The following is a 13,913-nucleotide window of genomic DNA, read 5'->3' on the forward strand; positions in this document are numbered from 1 at the left end:
ACCCCCCCAAATCTCTCGTCTGGCAAGGGGGTGACCCCCCCCAGCACCCTGCACCCCCCCCAAGACACACGGGGAAACTGAGGCACGACCCCACGCAGCCCCCCCCTCCTCCTCCAGGGCACCCTAAGGGCGTGCGCCCACCCAAAAAAAGGACCCCCCCCGGCTTGGGATATGCCCCCCCCAAAAAAAAAGCCCCCCCCATTAAGTGTGATGCTGATTTGGGGCTGGGAGCAGGGGGGGATCCCGCAGAGCATCCCCTGTGATGCCCGGGGGGGGGTCCCCAAGGGGTGGGCGTTATGGGGGGGGGGGAAACGAGGACCCCCCCCCCCCCAGGCCTTGGAGCCCCCCCCCCACTGCTCCTGGGGGTCCCCTCTGGATGCCAAAAGGGACCGGGGGGGGGGGTGCACAAGGGGGGGGGCGCAGCGCCAAGGAGCCCCCGGAGCCCAGCTCGGGACGAGGGGAAAATGGGGCTGGGGGGGGGCTCGGGGACAGAAACCGGAGCTCGGGGCCCCCCCCCCTCGCTGTAAGCCCCCTCCCCTCGCTGTAAGCCCCCCCCCCAGCTCCCGGAACAGACGCAACCAGGGCGATGCTCGCAGCGCCCGGCAGGGGAAGTGGGGAGGAAATCGGCGGGACCCAGCGGTGAGGCCCCCTCGGCACAGCGGTGAGCCCCCCTTTGGCACCCCCAAAAATCCCCTTTGGCACCCCAAAAGTCCCCTTTGGCACCCCCCTAAGTCCCTTTGGCACCCCCAAAAGTCCCCTTTGCACAGCGGTGCGCTCCCTTGGCACCCCTTCAACACGCCCCGAGCCCCCTTGGAGCACCCCTAAAGTCCCCTTGGCACCCCCAAAAGTCGCCTTTGGCACCCCCTAAGTCCTGTTGGGCACCTCAAAAGTCCCCTTTGCACAGCGGCGAGCCCCCTTGGAGCACCCCTAAGTCCCCTTTGGCACCCCCAAAAGTTTCCTTTTGCACATCAGTGCACCCCCTTGGCACCCCCCTAAGCCCCCTTTGCTCCCCCCAAGCCCCCTTGGCACCCCCCTAAACCCCTTTGGCACCCCCAAAAGTCCCTTTTGCACCCCCCTAAGTCCTTTTTGGCACCCCCTAAGCCCCCTTTGCACAGCGGTGCGCCCCCTTGGCACCCCCCTAAGCCCCCTTTGCTCCCCCCAAGCCCCCTTGGCACCCCCCTAAACCCCTTTGGCACCCCCCTAAGTCCCTTTGGCACCCCCAAGCCCCCTTGGAGCACCCCAGAAGTCCCCTTTGGCACCCCCATAAGTCCCCTTGGCACCCCCCAAGCCCCCTTGGCACCCCCAAAAGTCCCTTTTGCACCCCCCTAAGTCCTTTTTGGCACCCCCTAAGCCCCCTTTGCACAGCGGTGAGCCCCCTTGGCACCCCCCTAAGCCCCTTTTGCACACCCCTAAATCCCCCTTGGCACCCCCCTAAGCCCCCTTGGCACCCCCCTAAACCCCTTTGGCACCCCATAAGTCCCCTTTGGCACCCCCCTAAGTCCCTTTGGCACCCCCAAGCCCCCTTGGAGCACCCCAGAAGTCCCCTTTGGCACCCCCAAAAGTCCCCTTGGCACCCCCTAAGTCCTGTTTGGCACCCCCAAAAGTCCCCTTTGCACATTGGTGATCCCCTTAGGCACCCCCCTAAGCCCCTTTGGCACCCCCTAAACCCCTTTGGCACCCCCCTACACCCCCTTTGCCCCCCCCACCCAAGCCACCAGCAGCACCTTTGGGTGCGCAGCTGCGCTCTGCCAGCCCCCCGCAGGCACCACCGGGCTCCCACCTCCTCGCAGCCCCCCTGTGAGCTCCTGGGGGGGTCCCGTTTGGGGTGCAGCACCCCTGGGGCCCCCCCTTAATGCTCTGCTTCCCCCCCCCCCCCTCCACAGCCCCGGCAGCAGCTTGGTGCCAGGAAGAGGAGGGGACGCCGTGACCCGGCTGCCATCTTCCAGCCTGGGGGAGGAGGACAAAACGCCACCTTCCTCCCAAAAAGCCACCTTCCTCCTCCTCCCCGGGGCTCCGAGCCAGCTTTTAACCCTTCTGCTGCCCTCCCCCCCGGCTGTATTTTTCGGAGCTAAACCTTTCCCTTGGAAGCAGCCCCCTCCCCGAATCCCCCCCCCACACCCGGCCGAGAGGAAGGAGAGCCCCCCCTCCCCGGCGGCGCATCCCGGCCCCCAACCTCATCATGCGGATTTTGGAGACCATGGAGCTGCTGGACGGGAGCAAAGAGAGGTGGAGGGAGGAATTCCCAGCCCTGTGGGCGAGATCCGAGCTGGACTGCGGGCTGGTGGACGGGGAGGTGGAGGTGAGGACCACGGGGCCGGTGCCCTTCCAAACCCAGAAGCCCTTCTCCAGGCACGCGGAGGAGGTGGTGGCCTCCATCCTGCAGGAGATGCTGGACGCCGGCGTGGTGCTGGGGGGCACGTCCTCCTCCAACAGCCCCCTCTGGCTGGACAGGGGAGGCCCCGAGGAGATTTGGAGGCTGACGCTCAACTGCGACGCCCTCAACAAGGTCGCCGCCGGCGTGGCCACCGAGTCCCTATCCAAAACCCGGGCGGTGACGGCGCTGAGCCCTCGCAGCAGGTTCTTCTCGGTGGTCGACCTGGCTCGCTGCTCCTTCGCCATCCCCTTGGCGCCTTCCTGCAGGCCTCTCTTTGCCTTCACTTTCCGGGGCCGGCAGTACCTCTTCGCCCGGCTTCCCCCTCGTTTCCGCGGCACCACCAGCATCGTGCACCGCCGGGTGGCCCAAATGCTCTCCCGCCTGCCCCCGGCGGACCAGGGCTGGGTTTCCTCCTACACCGACGACATTATCATCGCCGGCAGGACCCGAAAAGAGGCAGAAGCCCGCACCAAGAGGGTCCTGAGGCTGATCCAGAGCACGGGCTTCAAAGCCAAGCTGCACAAGGCTCAGCTGGTGCAGCCCGCGGTGGATTACCTGGGCACGACGCTGACGGCCCGGGGGCGCGAGATCACGGAGAGCAATTTGGAGCTGGTCAGGGCCCTGTCCTGTCCCCGAGACCTGCGCCAGCTCCAGCAGCTGCTGGGGTGGCTGAGCTCCCTGCAGGAGCACGTGGAGGGCTTCAAGGAGCTGGTGGAGCCGCTGCAGAGGCTGACGAGGAAGGAGGAGGAGTGGCTGTGGGGTCCGGAGCAGCGGCGGGCGCTGAGCCGCCTGCAGCGCGCCCTCCTCGCCGCCCCTGCCCTGCGCTTCCCGGAGACAGCCGAGCCTTTCGTCATCAGGCTGAGGGTCAGCCAGGGGGCTGCGGGGGCCGCCTTGCTGCAGGAGGACGAGAGGGGGATGCTGGTGCCCGTCAGCTTCAGCTCCTGGCTCCTGAAGGCCCACGAGGTGCCCTATTCCCCCGGGGAGAAGGGGTGCCTGGCGGCGCTCTGGGCGCTGAAGGCTTTCGAGGAGTTCATCGGGCCGGCCCCCGTGGTGATCCAAATGCCCCATTCCCCTTGGAAGTACCTCCTTTGGGGCGAAACCAGGAGTTTCTGCTGGCCCAGCCCGGCCCCGGAGGACTGGACCTTGCTGCTGGTCAACAGGGGGGAAGGGATCACGCAGCCCAACGGGGGGCACCCCCTTTATGGCTCACCCGTGCCCCCCGCGCCCGCCCTGGTGCTGCTGCCACCCCGCACGCCCCCGGGCAACGTCTGGTTCACGGCAGGCAGGGTGCAGGGCCCGGGAGGGCCGCCCTCCTTGGGTTTTGCAGCAGCCAACCTGGCCGAACGCTGGCTGCTGGGGCTGGCGAAGGGGATTTCGGCGCCCGGCGCGGAGCTGGAGGCGATTTGGGAGCTGCTGCAGCGCCACTGCAGCTCCCTGCCCCTCTACGTGTACGCCAGCTCCGAGGCGCTGGTGAAAAGGCTGCGAGGGGAGGCTGAGGAGCCGGCCAGGGGGCCGGGGGCGAGCGGCGAGGAGGAGCTGTGGCTCCACGTCCTGCGCTGGGCACGCGCCAACCCGGGGGTGCTGCACCTGAGGCACGCCGGGGACGGAGAGGAGGCGGAGTGGAGCCAGAAAGTGGCCAAAAGGGCTGGGAGGATCCCCGAGGGGGTCAAAAGCACGAAGCACCGGCAGAACTGGGAGCCCTCGAAGGACGAGAAGCAGGAAATAATTGCCCGGTGCCATCGGGGGCACAAGGGGGTGCGGGAGACCCTGGCCGGGGTGCGGCGGCTGGCTAGCTGGGAAGGGGACGGCGAGGAGGTGAGCCGCTGGGTGCGGAGCTGCCCCCGCTGTGCCGGGGACGAGGGGGAGGCAGGGATCTCGCCTCCCCAACGCCCCGCAGGGCCGTGGGCCCGCCTGCAGCTCGGCTTCATCCAGGGGCTGCCCCCCAACGAGGAGGGGCTGCGCTGCTTGCTGGTGGCGGTGGACGAAGCCTCGCGCTGGCCGCTCGCCTTCCCCATGCGCCAAGCCTCGGCGGAGGAGGCTGCCCGGATCCTCGGCGAGCAAATTTGGGAACCCTACGGCACCCCCAGCGCCGTCGGCTGCCAGCAGGGCTCTGCCTTCCTGCGGGACGCCCTGCAGCGGAGCCTGGGGGCTACGGCCGCCCTGCAGCCCCCCCAAAAATCCCTGGCGCCCGTCGTGGGCAGCCTGCAGCGCCTGGCGCAGGGCGCGGGCAAGAGCTGGGCGAGGAGGCTGCCGCTGATCCTGGCGGCCGTGCGCTCCCTGCACGTCGTGGGGGAGGCTCTGGGCCCCCACCGGATCATCCCCAATTTCCCCCTGGAGCTGCGGCTCAGCCCCTGCGAGGGCGAGGGGGCGCCGGGCCCCTCGGAGCCCTTCCTGCCCTGGTTGGCGAGGCTGCGCCAGGACGGGGGCACCTACGGGCAAAGGTGGGCAGGGGGGAGGCTGGGGGGCAGCGGGGGGGGAATTGGGGCAGGGGGTGGGTGCTAAGTCGGGGTGGGGGGCTCGGGGTGGCTGCTCAAGGGCCGTGCGCAATGGGGGGGGGGAGAAAAAAGGGAGGAGGGGGCGGCCAAAGAGGTGCAGGGGCACGGAGAGGACCCCAAAAGGAGGCAGAGATGGGGAGTTGGGGGGGGGGGGGAGAGGGAGAGGAATTTGGGGAGGGGGGGAGAAAAGGGTGTAAAGGGGCTGGGTGGGTGGGAAATGGGGCCTGTCGGTGCTGTCTGTCCTATTCTGTGAGTTTCTTATTAAATCTTTTCTTATTAAATCTTTTCTTATTAAATCTTTTATTCTGTGGGTTTTTTATTAAATCTTTTCCGCGCATTCATCCTCTGTCCCGTCGGTGTGTGGTGTGAGGGGTTTGGGGCTGGGGGCACCCCCCCCAAAATCATCCAGGGGTGGGCACCCCCCTTTTACTGGTGCCGGGGGCTGGGGTCTTTCACCTCCAGCCACCCGATTTGGGGGGAAAACGGTGCCTGCCCCCCCCCAAAAAAAGCTCCCGTGGTTGGAGAGGGGCCGTGGGGGCGCAGCACGGAGCGGCTCGGCGGTGGAAAAAGCTGCGCCAAAAAGAGGAGGAATCGGGCAAATCGGCCACCCTGGAGCCGTGCCACCAGCCGTGAGTCATCAGGGACGGCCCGAGGGCACGCGGGGGAGCTGCGGAAGGCAGCAAAAAGGCCCCAAAATGGGGCCAGGGAGGAGTGACGGCCTTGAAATGCCTTGGGATGTGGGATGGGGACGGGCCGGGAGTCCTGGGGAGGAGGTGGGCAGGTGCTGGGGGGGGGAGAGATTGCAGAAAAAGAAGGAAAATGGCAGAAAAAAGGGAAAATGCCACGTGGGGAAACAGCCCCTGCCCCCCCCACAGCCACAACCACGGCCCCAAAGCAGGCCCCAGCCCCAAAACCCCTCAGACCCCAAACCCCAGCTCCCCAGCGCCCTGGCCCAGGCGCACGGCTTCAACCCCCAAACCCCCTGACCCCGACCCCGAGGAGCAGGACCCCGGCCCCACCCCAGGACCCAACCCCGAGGCTCCGGACCCCCAGGGCCACTGGGTGCAGCCCCCAAAGTGTCCCCCAGCATCTCCCCAACCCCGCAGCATCCTTCCCCTTGGCTTGGCACAGCTCGGCACGGTTCGGCACAGCTTGGCACAGCTTGGCACAGTTTGGCACGGCTTGGCACAGCGTGGCACAGTTTGGCACAGCTCGGCACAGCTTGGCACTGCATGGCACAGCTTGGCACAACTTGGCACAACTTGGCACAGTTTGGCATGGTTTGGCATGGTTTGGCACAGCTTGGCACAGCTTGGCACAGCTTGGCACGGCTCGGCACGGCTCGGCACAGCTTGGCACAGCTTGGCACAGCATGGCACAACTTGGCATGGTTTGGCACAGTTTGGCACAGCTTGGCACGGCTCGGCACGGCTCGGCACGGCAGTCAGGCAGACATTTGGTAGTCATTAGGGCCGGAGGGAAGGAGGGAAGGAGGGAGGGAAGGAAGGAGGGAGCAGCCCCTCGCGCTCCGCTGGACGCCGCCCAAGCCCGGCCGCGCTTCCCGCTCCCCATCCCGCTCACCCATGGGGGAAAAAGGGGTCCTGGGGGCTTCCCCCCGCCCACGGGGATCCTTTTGAGGGGTTCCCAAAATTTTCTGGCCCACCTTGGGGGAGCGAGGGGCCGGGGGAGCCCGGCAGCCCCGGCCATGCTGGCCGGCACGGCGCGACGGGGAGCGGGGCGCTGAGGCCTGGGGTGGCAACGGGGTTGGGGTCACCACGTCCCCGCTGCTGGCCGGGAGGTTTTGGGGTGATGAGAGGTGAGTCGGGGTCGCACAAAGGGGCCGGGGGCTTTTTTTTTGGGGGGGGGGGGATGTAAGGAGAGGGGTGAGGGTGGTGGTAGAGGGGCTGGAGGGGATGGCGGTGGCCGAGCGCGGGTCCCCGGCACGGTGCCCAAAATCGGGGGCGCCCATGGGGTGCCCAAAACCGGGGGGCTTTTTCCCACCCTTCTTTTCCCACCCTATGGGCAGCTTTTTCTATGGGGTGGGCTCAGCCCCGCTCCGAGACCCCCCCCCCAAAATAAAACAATGGGGGGGGGGGGGGCTTCCAACGCACACCTCCTCCTCCCAACCCAACGGCTGCCTCCGCCGCTCGTTCCCGGGGCGGAAAAAGCCAAAATTTGGGACAGCTGAAAACTGACAGGCCCGGGAGGGGGCCCCCCCCCCTATTCCCCCCCCCCATCCCAGGTGCCGCCCCGGGTTTCCGTGGGGGCGGCGGGGTTTATAAGCGGGGGACGCTGGCGGTGCCAGCACTCCGGCCATGGGACGCGGCCCCTCGCGGCCCCCCCGGCGTGGAGAGCACGGAGCAGCCCCCGCTTCTACCCCCGGCACCTGGAGAAGGTCGGGGGGGGGCAAATTTTTGGGGTGGGGGGGGGGTGCAGCCCCCTCCTGGGTCGTGGCGCGCTCGCCCGGTGCCCCCCAAGGGGGGATTCACGGTGTTGGGCACTGCTGCTGGTTGGGGGGGGGGTCCTGGGCTCTGTGCCCCCCCCCCCATATCGGTGTGCTCTGCCCCAGCACAAAGGGGGGGGGGGTCTGGAATCAGCTGAGGGCTCGGGGGGGGGCTTTGTTTGCTTTTTTTAGTGATTATTTTGCTTTTTTTTTAACGGTGAAGCAGCTTGGGGAGCTGGGGGGGGCCCTTCACAGAGCCGGCTGCTCCTGGGAGAGGATGGGGTGGGGGCACGGGGTGGGGGCACAGGGATGGGGACACGGAATTGGGGCACGGGATGGGGACATGGGATGGGGACACAGGGTGGGGGCACAAGGGTTGGGGGCACAGGGGATGGGGACACAGGGATGGGGACATGGGATGGGGACATGAAATAGGGGCACAGGGGATGGGGACATAGGGGATGGGGACATGGGATGGGGGACAAAGGGGATGGGGGGCACAGGAATGGTGGCACAGAGATGGGGACATGGGATGGGGACAGAGGGAATGGGGGCACAGGGATGGGGGAAAGGGATGGGGGGCACAGGGGATGGGGGCACAGGGGTGGGGGCACATGGATAGGGACATAGGATGGGGACATGGAATAGGGGCACAGGTGATGGGGACACAGGGATGAGGACATGGGATGGGGACATGGGATGGGGACACAGGGGATAGGACACAAGGGATGGGGGGCACAGGAATGGGGACACAGGGGATGGGGGACAGGGGATGGGGATACAGGATGGGAGTACAGGGATGGGGACACGGGATGGGGACATGAAATTGGGGCACAGAGGATGGGGACGCAGGGGATGGGGACACCTGACCCATGGGGCCACCTCCCCTTCCAGCAGAGGCCCTGGTGGCAGCAGCAGCAGCGGAGGAGGAAGAGGAGGAAGAGGAGGAGGAGGAGGAGGAGGAGGAGGAGGAGATGCCGTCCTTCCGCACCACCGGTGAGCGCCGAGACCGCCCCGTTGCCGCCCCCCCCTCCCCAATTTTCCACGGGGGTGGGCAGCAGCAGGGCCTGATCCTAAACCCTCCACCCGGCAGGGAGCAGCTGCAGCCGCTGCCAGAGGGACCTGTCCCTGCAGACGGCCGTCAAAATCCTCTACGTCTTCTCCATCCTCCTCATCGTGGCCGTCACCGTGCTGGCCACCCTGGGTGAGCACTGGCAGGGATGGGGGGGGCTCCATTTTTCCCCTTTTTTCCCCCTTTTTTCCCCCTTTCTGTTCCTACCGGGATGCGCGAGCATCCCTCCGACACGAGGCTTGGTGCGGGATGGGGTGAAACGACCCCAAATCCCCCAATTTTCCCCCCAACCCCATGGTCTTCGCTGCCTTTTGGCCCTCCTGCTGCCTGAGGTTGATGCGCGGAGTGGGGGGGGGACCTGGTGGAGAGCGGGGGGCTTTGCCCTACGGGACACCCATGGCTTTTAGGGGGGTCCTGTGCCCCCCGTGAGGGGCTGCAAAGCCTTTGTAGGCTTTTGTGGGGGTCCCAAAGGCTTTGGGGTGGGAGGTGGGGGCATTTGGGGTTGTTCCCGGCGCCCCCCCGGCCCCTCAGCTCATCGCCCCCGCAGTCTTCAGGAGGGTCGACACCATCGCGGGCGGCATCAGCTCGGCGCAGGCGTCCTACGAGGAGAGGCTCCTGGCCATCCAGGGGGAGCTGCAGGGGCTGGGTGAGTCCGTCACGGAGCTCCAGGGGTTGGGTGGGCTTCAACGGGGTGGTCTGAGGGTGCTGGTGGGCTAAGGGTCTCGGTGGGGAGGTCTATGGGTCATGGCGGTGGGCTATGGACCTAAACTGGGAGGTCTGTGGGTGCTGGTGGTGGGTGGTGGGCTTCAACTGGGAGGTCTGTGGGTCCTGGTGGTGGGCTGAGGGTCTTGGTGGGGAGGTTGGTGGGTGCTGGTGGTGGGCTTAGGGCCTCAGGGTGAAGGGTTGTGGGTCATGGTGGTGGGCTGAGGGTCTCAATTTGGAGGTCTGTGGGTGCTGGAGGTGGGTGGTGGGCTTCAACGGGGAGGTCTTTGGGTCCTGGTGGGCTAAGGGCATTGGGGTGGTGGTCTGTGGGTCATGGTGGTGGGCTATGGACCTCAACTTGGTGGTCTGTGGGTCATGGTGGTGGGCTAAGGGCCTTGGGGTGGAGGTTTGTGGGTCCTGGTGGTGGGTTATGAACCTCAGCTTGGAGGTCGGTGGGTGCTGGTGGTGGGCTAAGGGCCTCAGGGTGAAGGGTTGTGGGTCATGGTGGTGGGCTTAGGGTCTCAATTTGGAGGTCTGTGGGTGCTGGAGGTGGGTGGTGGGCTTCAACTTGGAGATCTGTGGGTCACAGTGGTGGGCTAAGGGTGGTGGTCCTCGAGGTGGAGGTCTGTGGGTCATGGTGGTGGGCTAAGGGTACCTCAATATGGAGGTCTTTGGGTGCTGGAGGTGGGTGGTGGGCTTCAACGGGGAGGTCTGTGGGTGCTGGTGGTGGGCTAAGGGCCTTGGGGTGGAGGGTTGTGGGTCATGGTGGTGGGTTGAGGGCCTCAATTTGGAGGTCTGTGGGTTCTGGTGGTGGGTTATGAACCTCAACTGGGAGGTTTATGGGTCCTGGAGGTGGGCTGAGGGTCTCAATTTGGAGGTCTCTGGGTTCTGGTGGTGGGTGGTGGGCTTCAACTTGGTGGTCTGTGGGTGCTGGTGGTGGGCTTAGGGCCTCAATTTGGAGGTCTGTGGATTCTGGTAGTGGGTTGAGGGTCTCAACAGGGAGGTCTGTGGGTGCTGGTGGTGGGCTATGGACCTCAACTGGGAGGTCTGGGGGTCATGGTGGTGGACTAAGGGTGGTGGTTCTCGAGGTGGAGGTCTTTGGGTGCTGGTGGGCCAAGGGCCTCGGGGTGGTGGTCTGTGGGTCCTGGTGGTGGGTGGTGGGCTTCAACTTGGAGATCTGTGAGTTCTGGTGGTGGGCGGTGGTCCGAGTCCCCCCTCCACCCTTCCTCCAGATGAGAAGACCTCGGCGAACTGCTCCCAGTGCCACCAACCAGCCCAACTGGGCCAGGAGCTCGCCAAGCTCCGGGACGAACTGGAAGCCGTGCGGCACACCCTGACAGCCCAGGAGACCCTCTTGGACAACACCTCCCGAGCCCACCACCTCCTGGCCTCCTCGGGCCAGCAACTGGGAGCCGAACTGGCCGGCTGCTGGGCGGCTACCGGGCAACTCAACCGGACTTTGGGCCAGCTCTGGGCGAGGGCCGGGGGCTGGCGGGAGGCGGCCGAGGGGCTGCGGGGGTCACTGCGGGAGCTGGTTGAGGAGAGGCTCGAGGCGATGGCGGCCCTGCAGCGCCTCAACGCCAGCTTGGGGCAGAGCTGGGGGAGGCTGCGAGCCGCCGAGAGGAGGGCGGAGGAGGAGAAGGAGGCCCTGGAGGAGCTGGAGGCCGGCTGGCACAACCACACGCGGCTCCTGGGGGGGCTGCGGGCGGCCGCCGCCGAGACGGGGGAGGCGGTGAAGGGGCTGCGGGGCAGCCTGGGGGCGGCGGGGCGGCGGGCGGGGGAGAACGCGGAGAGCATGCACGAGCTGGTGCTGCAGGTGATGGGGCTGCAGCTGCAGCTGGACAACGTCTCCTCCTCGCTGGACGAGCAGCGGGAGAACCTGGGCGACCTGCGTTACCACGGCCGCTACGGGCAGAAGCGGGCGGCCGAGCGCTTCCAGGCGCTGGAGGGGAGGTTGGAAGCCCAGCGGCTGGAGCTGGCCACCATCGTGGCCAACGTCAACGCCACCGACGGGCACGTCCACGGCATGCTGCGCTACCTGGACGACGTGCGGCTCTCCTGCACCCTGGGCTTCCACGCCCAAGCCGAGGAGCTCGACTACCTCAACAAATCCCTCGGCCGTGCTTTAGGGGAGGCCGAGGGGCTGAGGGAACGTTTCGGTTTCCTGAGCGCCCGGCTGGATTTCGACGTCCGCAACCTGTCCGCGCTGCTGGAGGAGATGAAGGCGGTGGACGCGCGCCACGGGGAGGCCCTGAGGAACGTCACCGTCCTGCGGGGTGAGGGCGGCCGCCGAAATTTCGGCAGCTCCCCGCCGCGCCGCAACCGCTGGGGTGGCCCGAAAGGTTACCCGAATATCCAGCTCGTGGGCGCGGAGGTGTCCCGGGGACGGAGCTGCGTGGACCCCCTCAGCTCAGCCCTTTGGAGGGCTCTCCCCCTGGGGCTTTGGGCTGAAAAAGGGGGATTTTGCTCCAGAAAAAAGCAATTACGGTGCCCCCAGACCCTGAAGACTGCAGGAAGGGGGGAGAGGGGGCTCTGCATGCTCGGGGGTGCCCCACACAGAGAACCAGGAGCCAAAACAGCTCTGGTTTTAACCAAAACCCCCCAAAACCCCCCCGGGCACCCCCCAGGCTCACCGCCCCGATACGCCACATCCCAATCTTCGCACTCACCCCCTTCTTCTTCCTCCCACAGGTATACCGGGACCCCCGGGCCCCCGCGGCCCTAAAGGCGACGTGGGCACCAAGGGTGCTGCGGGAAGCAGAGGAGAGAAGGGCGACACCGGCAGTTTGGGGTCACCGGGCCCCCCCGGCACCCCCGGCACCCCGGGCCCCCCCGGTCCCCAAGGAGAAAGGGGACCCTTGGGTGCCAAGGGTTTCCCCGGCCTCAAGGGCGCCAAGGGCAGTTTTGGGTTTTCTGGCTCCGAGGGACAAACGGGACCCCGAGGAGACCCGGGACCCCCAGGACCCGAGGGGGGGCCGGGACCCGAGGGCCCCCCAGGTCCTCAGGGCAAACCGGGGCTCCCCGGGCCCCCCGGGGCTGTGGGGCGGATCGGCCCCACAGGACCCAAAGGAGACCCCGGTTTACGGGGTCTCCCGGGACCACCGGGTCCCCCCGGCCCCCCCGGCCCGTGAGCCCCAAAAGCAACCCCAAAAGCATCCCCCCCGCTGCCAGCCCCAAGGGACAGGGCAGGAAGGACCCCTTTGAGGTGTGTGGGGGGGTCCGGACCCCCCCCAACCCTATAAAATTTTGGGGTGCTGTGGGGCTGGCCCCTGGCTCTTGGGCAGTGAGGGCGACGAGCCCATGGGGTCCCGCGGGACGAGGCCCTATAGGGTTTGGGGTGCAGCTGGTTTGTGCCCCCCCCCTTTGTCCCCAGATGCTGCCCCCCCCCCCCAGCCCCTCGCTTTGTACTCGTGGCACAATAAAAACCCCAAAGGGACCCGCGGCTCCTGCCTCCTGGGGGGGTTTTGGGGGGTTTTGGGGGGGTTTTGGGGTTTCCTGGTGCTGGTGTGGGGCAGGAGGGGCAGGGGCAGCGCTTGGCTGGGGATTTGGGGTGGGGGCGGCAGGCCCCGTGGGGGTGACTGGGATCCTCGCCCCATCCTACAGCTTGGCTGGAGCTGGAGGGGGGGGAGAAGCCCCCTGTGTAGCCCCCCCGGTGCTGCTGGGCTGGGGATTATCAGGGGGATACCCCAAACCCTAAACCTTAAGCCCCAAACCCTAAACCCCAAATCTCAAACCCTAAACCCCAAAACCCAAAACCCAAACCCTAAACACCAAACTCCAAATCCCAAACCCTTAGCCCTAAACCCCAAACCCTAAATCCCAAACCCTAAACCCCAAACTCTAAACCTCAAACCCTTAACCCTAAACCCCAAACCCCGAACTCTAAACCCCAAACCCCAAATCCTAAACCCCAAACTCTAAACCCCAAACCCTAAACCCCAAACCCTAAACCCCAAACCCCAAAACTTAGACCCCAAACCCTAAACCCCAAACCCTGAACTCCAAATCCCAAACCCTTAGCCCTAAACCCCAAACCCCAAAACCCAAACTCTAAACCCCAAACCCCAAACCCCAAATCCCAAACCCTAAACCCTAAACCCCAAACCCTAAACCCCAAACCCCACAGATCTGCTGCTGCTCTGGGCCACCTGGGGCTGGCTTTTGTGGGGTGGGAGCTGTGTAGGGTGGTGGGATCTGCCCCCCCCCGGAGCAGGGTGTGGGGTTTTTTTCCCCTGCTGAGTGCAGGGAGGGGGCAGGGGGGGCCCAGGTACCCGATTTGGGGTCGCGGTGCCAAAAGCAACAGGGCACTGGGGGAAGGAGCCGGCCCCAAATTGGGATCTGCCAGGGATCCCCTCCCTGCAGTGCCAGAGTAAAGAAAAATCCCATAAAGGTCACGCACAGCCCTGCCCCGCTGCCTGCCTGGGGAATTGGGATTTGGTACCCACGGCCCGCCCCCATCCCCATTCCTGTCCCCATCTCCATCCCATCCCAATCCCCATCCCCATCCCATTCCCCATTCCCACCCCATTATCTCCCCATCCCCATCCCATCCCAGTCCCCATTCCCACCCCATTCTGACCCCATTTCCATCCCATCCCCATCCCAGTCCCCATTCCCACCCCATTGTGACCCTATTTCCATCCCATCCCATCCCAAATCCCCATCCCATATCCCCATCCCAAATCCCCATCTCCATCCCATCCCATATCCCCATCCCATCCCAAATCCACATCCCAAATCCCCATCCCATATCCCCATCCCATCCCATATCCCCATCCCATCCCAAATCCCCATCCCATCCCAAATCCCCATCCCCATCCCATATCC

At 66.1% G+C, this 13,913-nt stretch overlaps 1 protein-coding gene across 4 annotated transcripts; it reads left to right on the forward strand.

The window, feature by feature from the left end:
* The first annotated feature begins 6,412 nt into the window (after positions 1-6,412).
* Positions 6,413-12,497, forward strand: SCARA3 (scavenger receptor class A member 3). Of its 4 annotated transcripts, none has more exons than XM_082755736.1 (6): positions 6,413-6,685; positions 8,207-8,308; positions 8,406-8,516; positions 8,932-9,030; positions 10,319-11,362; positions 11,778-12,497. In XM_082755736.1, the coding sequence occupies exons 1-6, from the start codon at positions 6,679-6,681 to the stop codon at positions 12,215-12,217; spliced, it is 1,803 nt and encodes a 600-aa protein (XP_082611862.1). In that variant the 5' UTR covers positions 6,413-6,678; the 3' UTR covers positions 12,218-12,497. The 4 variants fall into 4 exon arrangements, with proteins under 4 accessions (XP_082611862.1, XP_082611863.1, XP_082611865.1 ...); XM_082755737.1 differs by having other exon boundaries at positions 8,210-8,308; XM_082755739.1 differs by lacking the exon at positions 6,413-6,685 and adding an exon at positions 7,187-7,264.
* Positions 12,498-13,913: the final 1,416 nt, after the last annotated feature.

Source organism: Aythya marila (genome assembly GCF_965140915.1).
Source record: "Aythya marila genome assembly, chromosome: 3".
In the NCBI taxonomy this organism is placed as follows: domain Eukaryota; kingdom Metazoa; phylum Chordata; class Aves; order Anseriformes; family Anatidae; genus Aythya; species Aythya marila.

What these genes read in the sequence shown, in the direction of transcription:
- SCARA3 (XM_082755736.1), top strand. An exon ending in GCCGTCCTTCCGCACCACCG is followed by an intron (nt 8,309 to 8,405) that starts GTGAGCGCCGAG and finishes TCCACCCGGCAG; the next exon opens with GGAGCAGCTGCAGCCGCTGC. An exon ending in GAACGTCACCGTCCTGCGGG is followed by an intron (nt 11,363 to 11,777) that starts GTGAGGGCGGCC and finishes TTCCTCCCACAG; the next exon opens with GTATACCGGGACCCCCGGGC.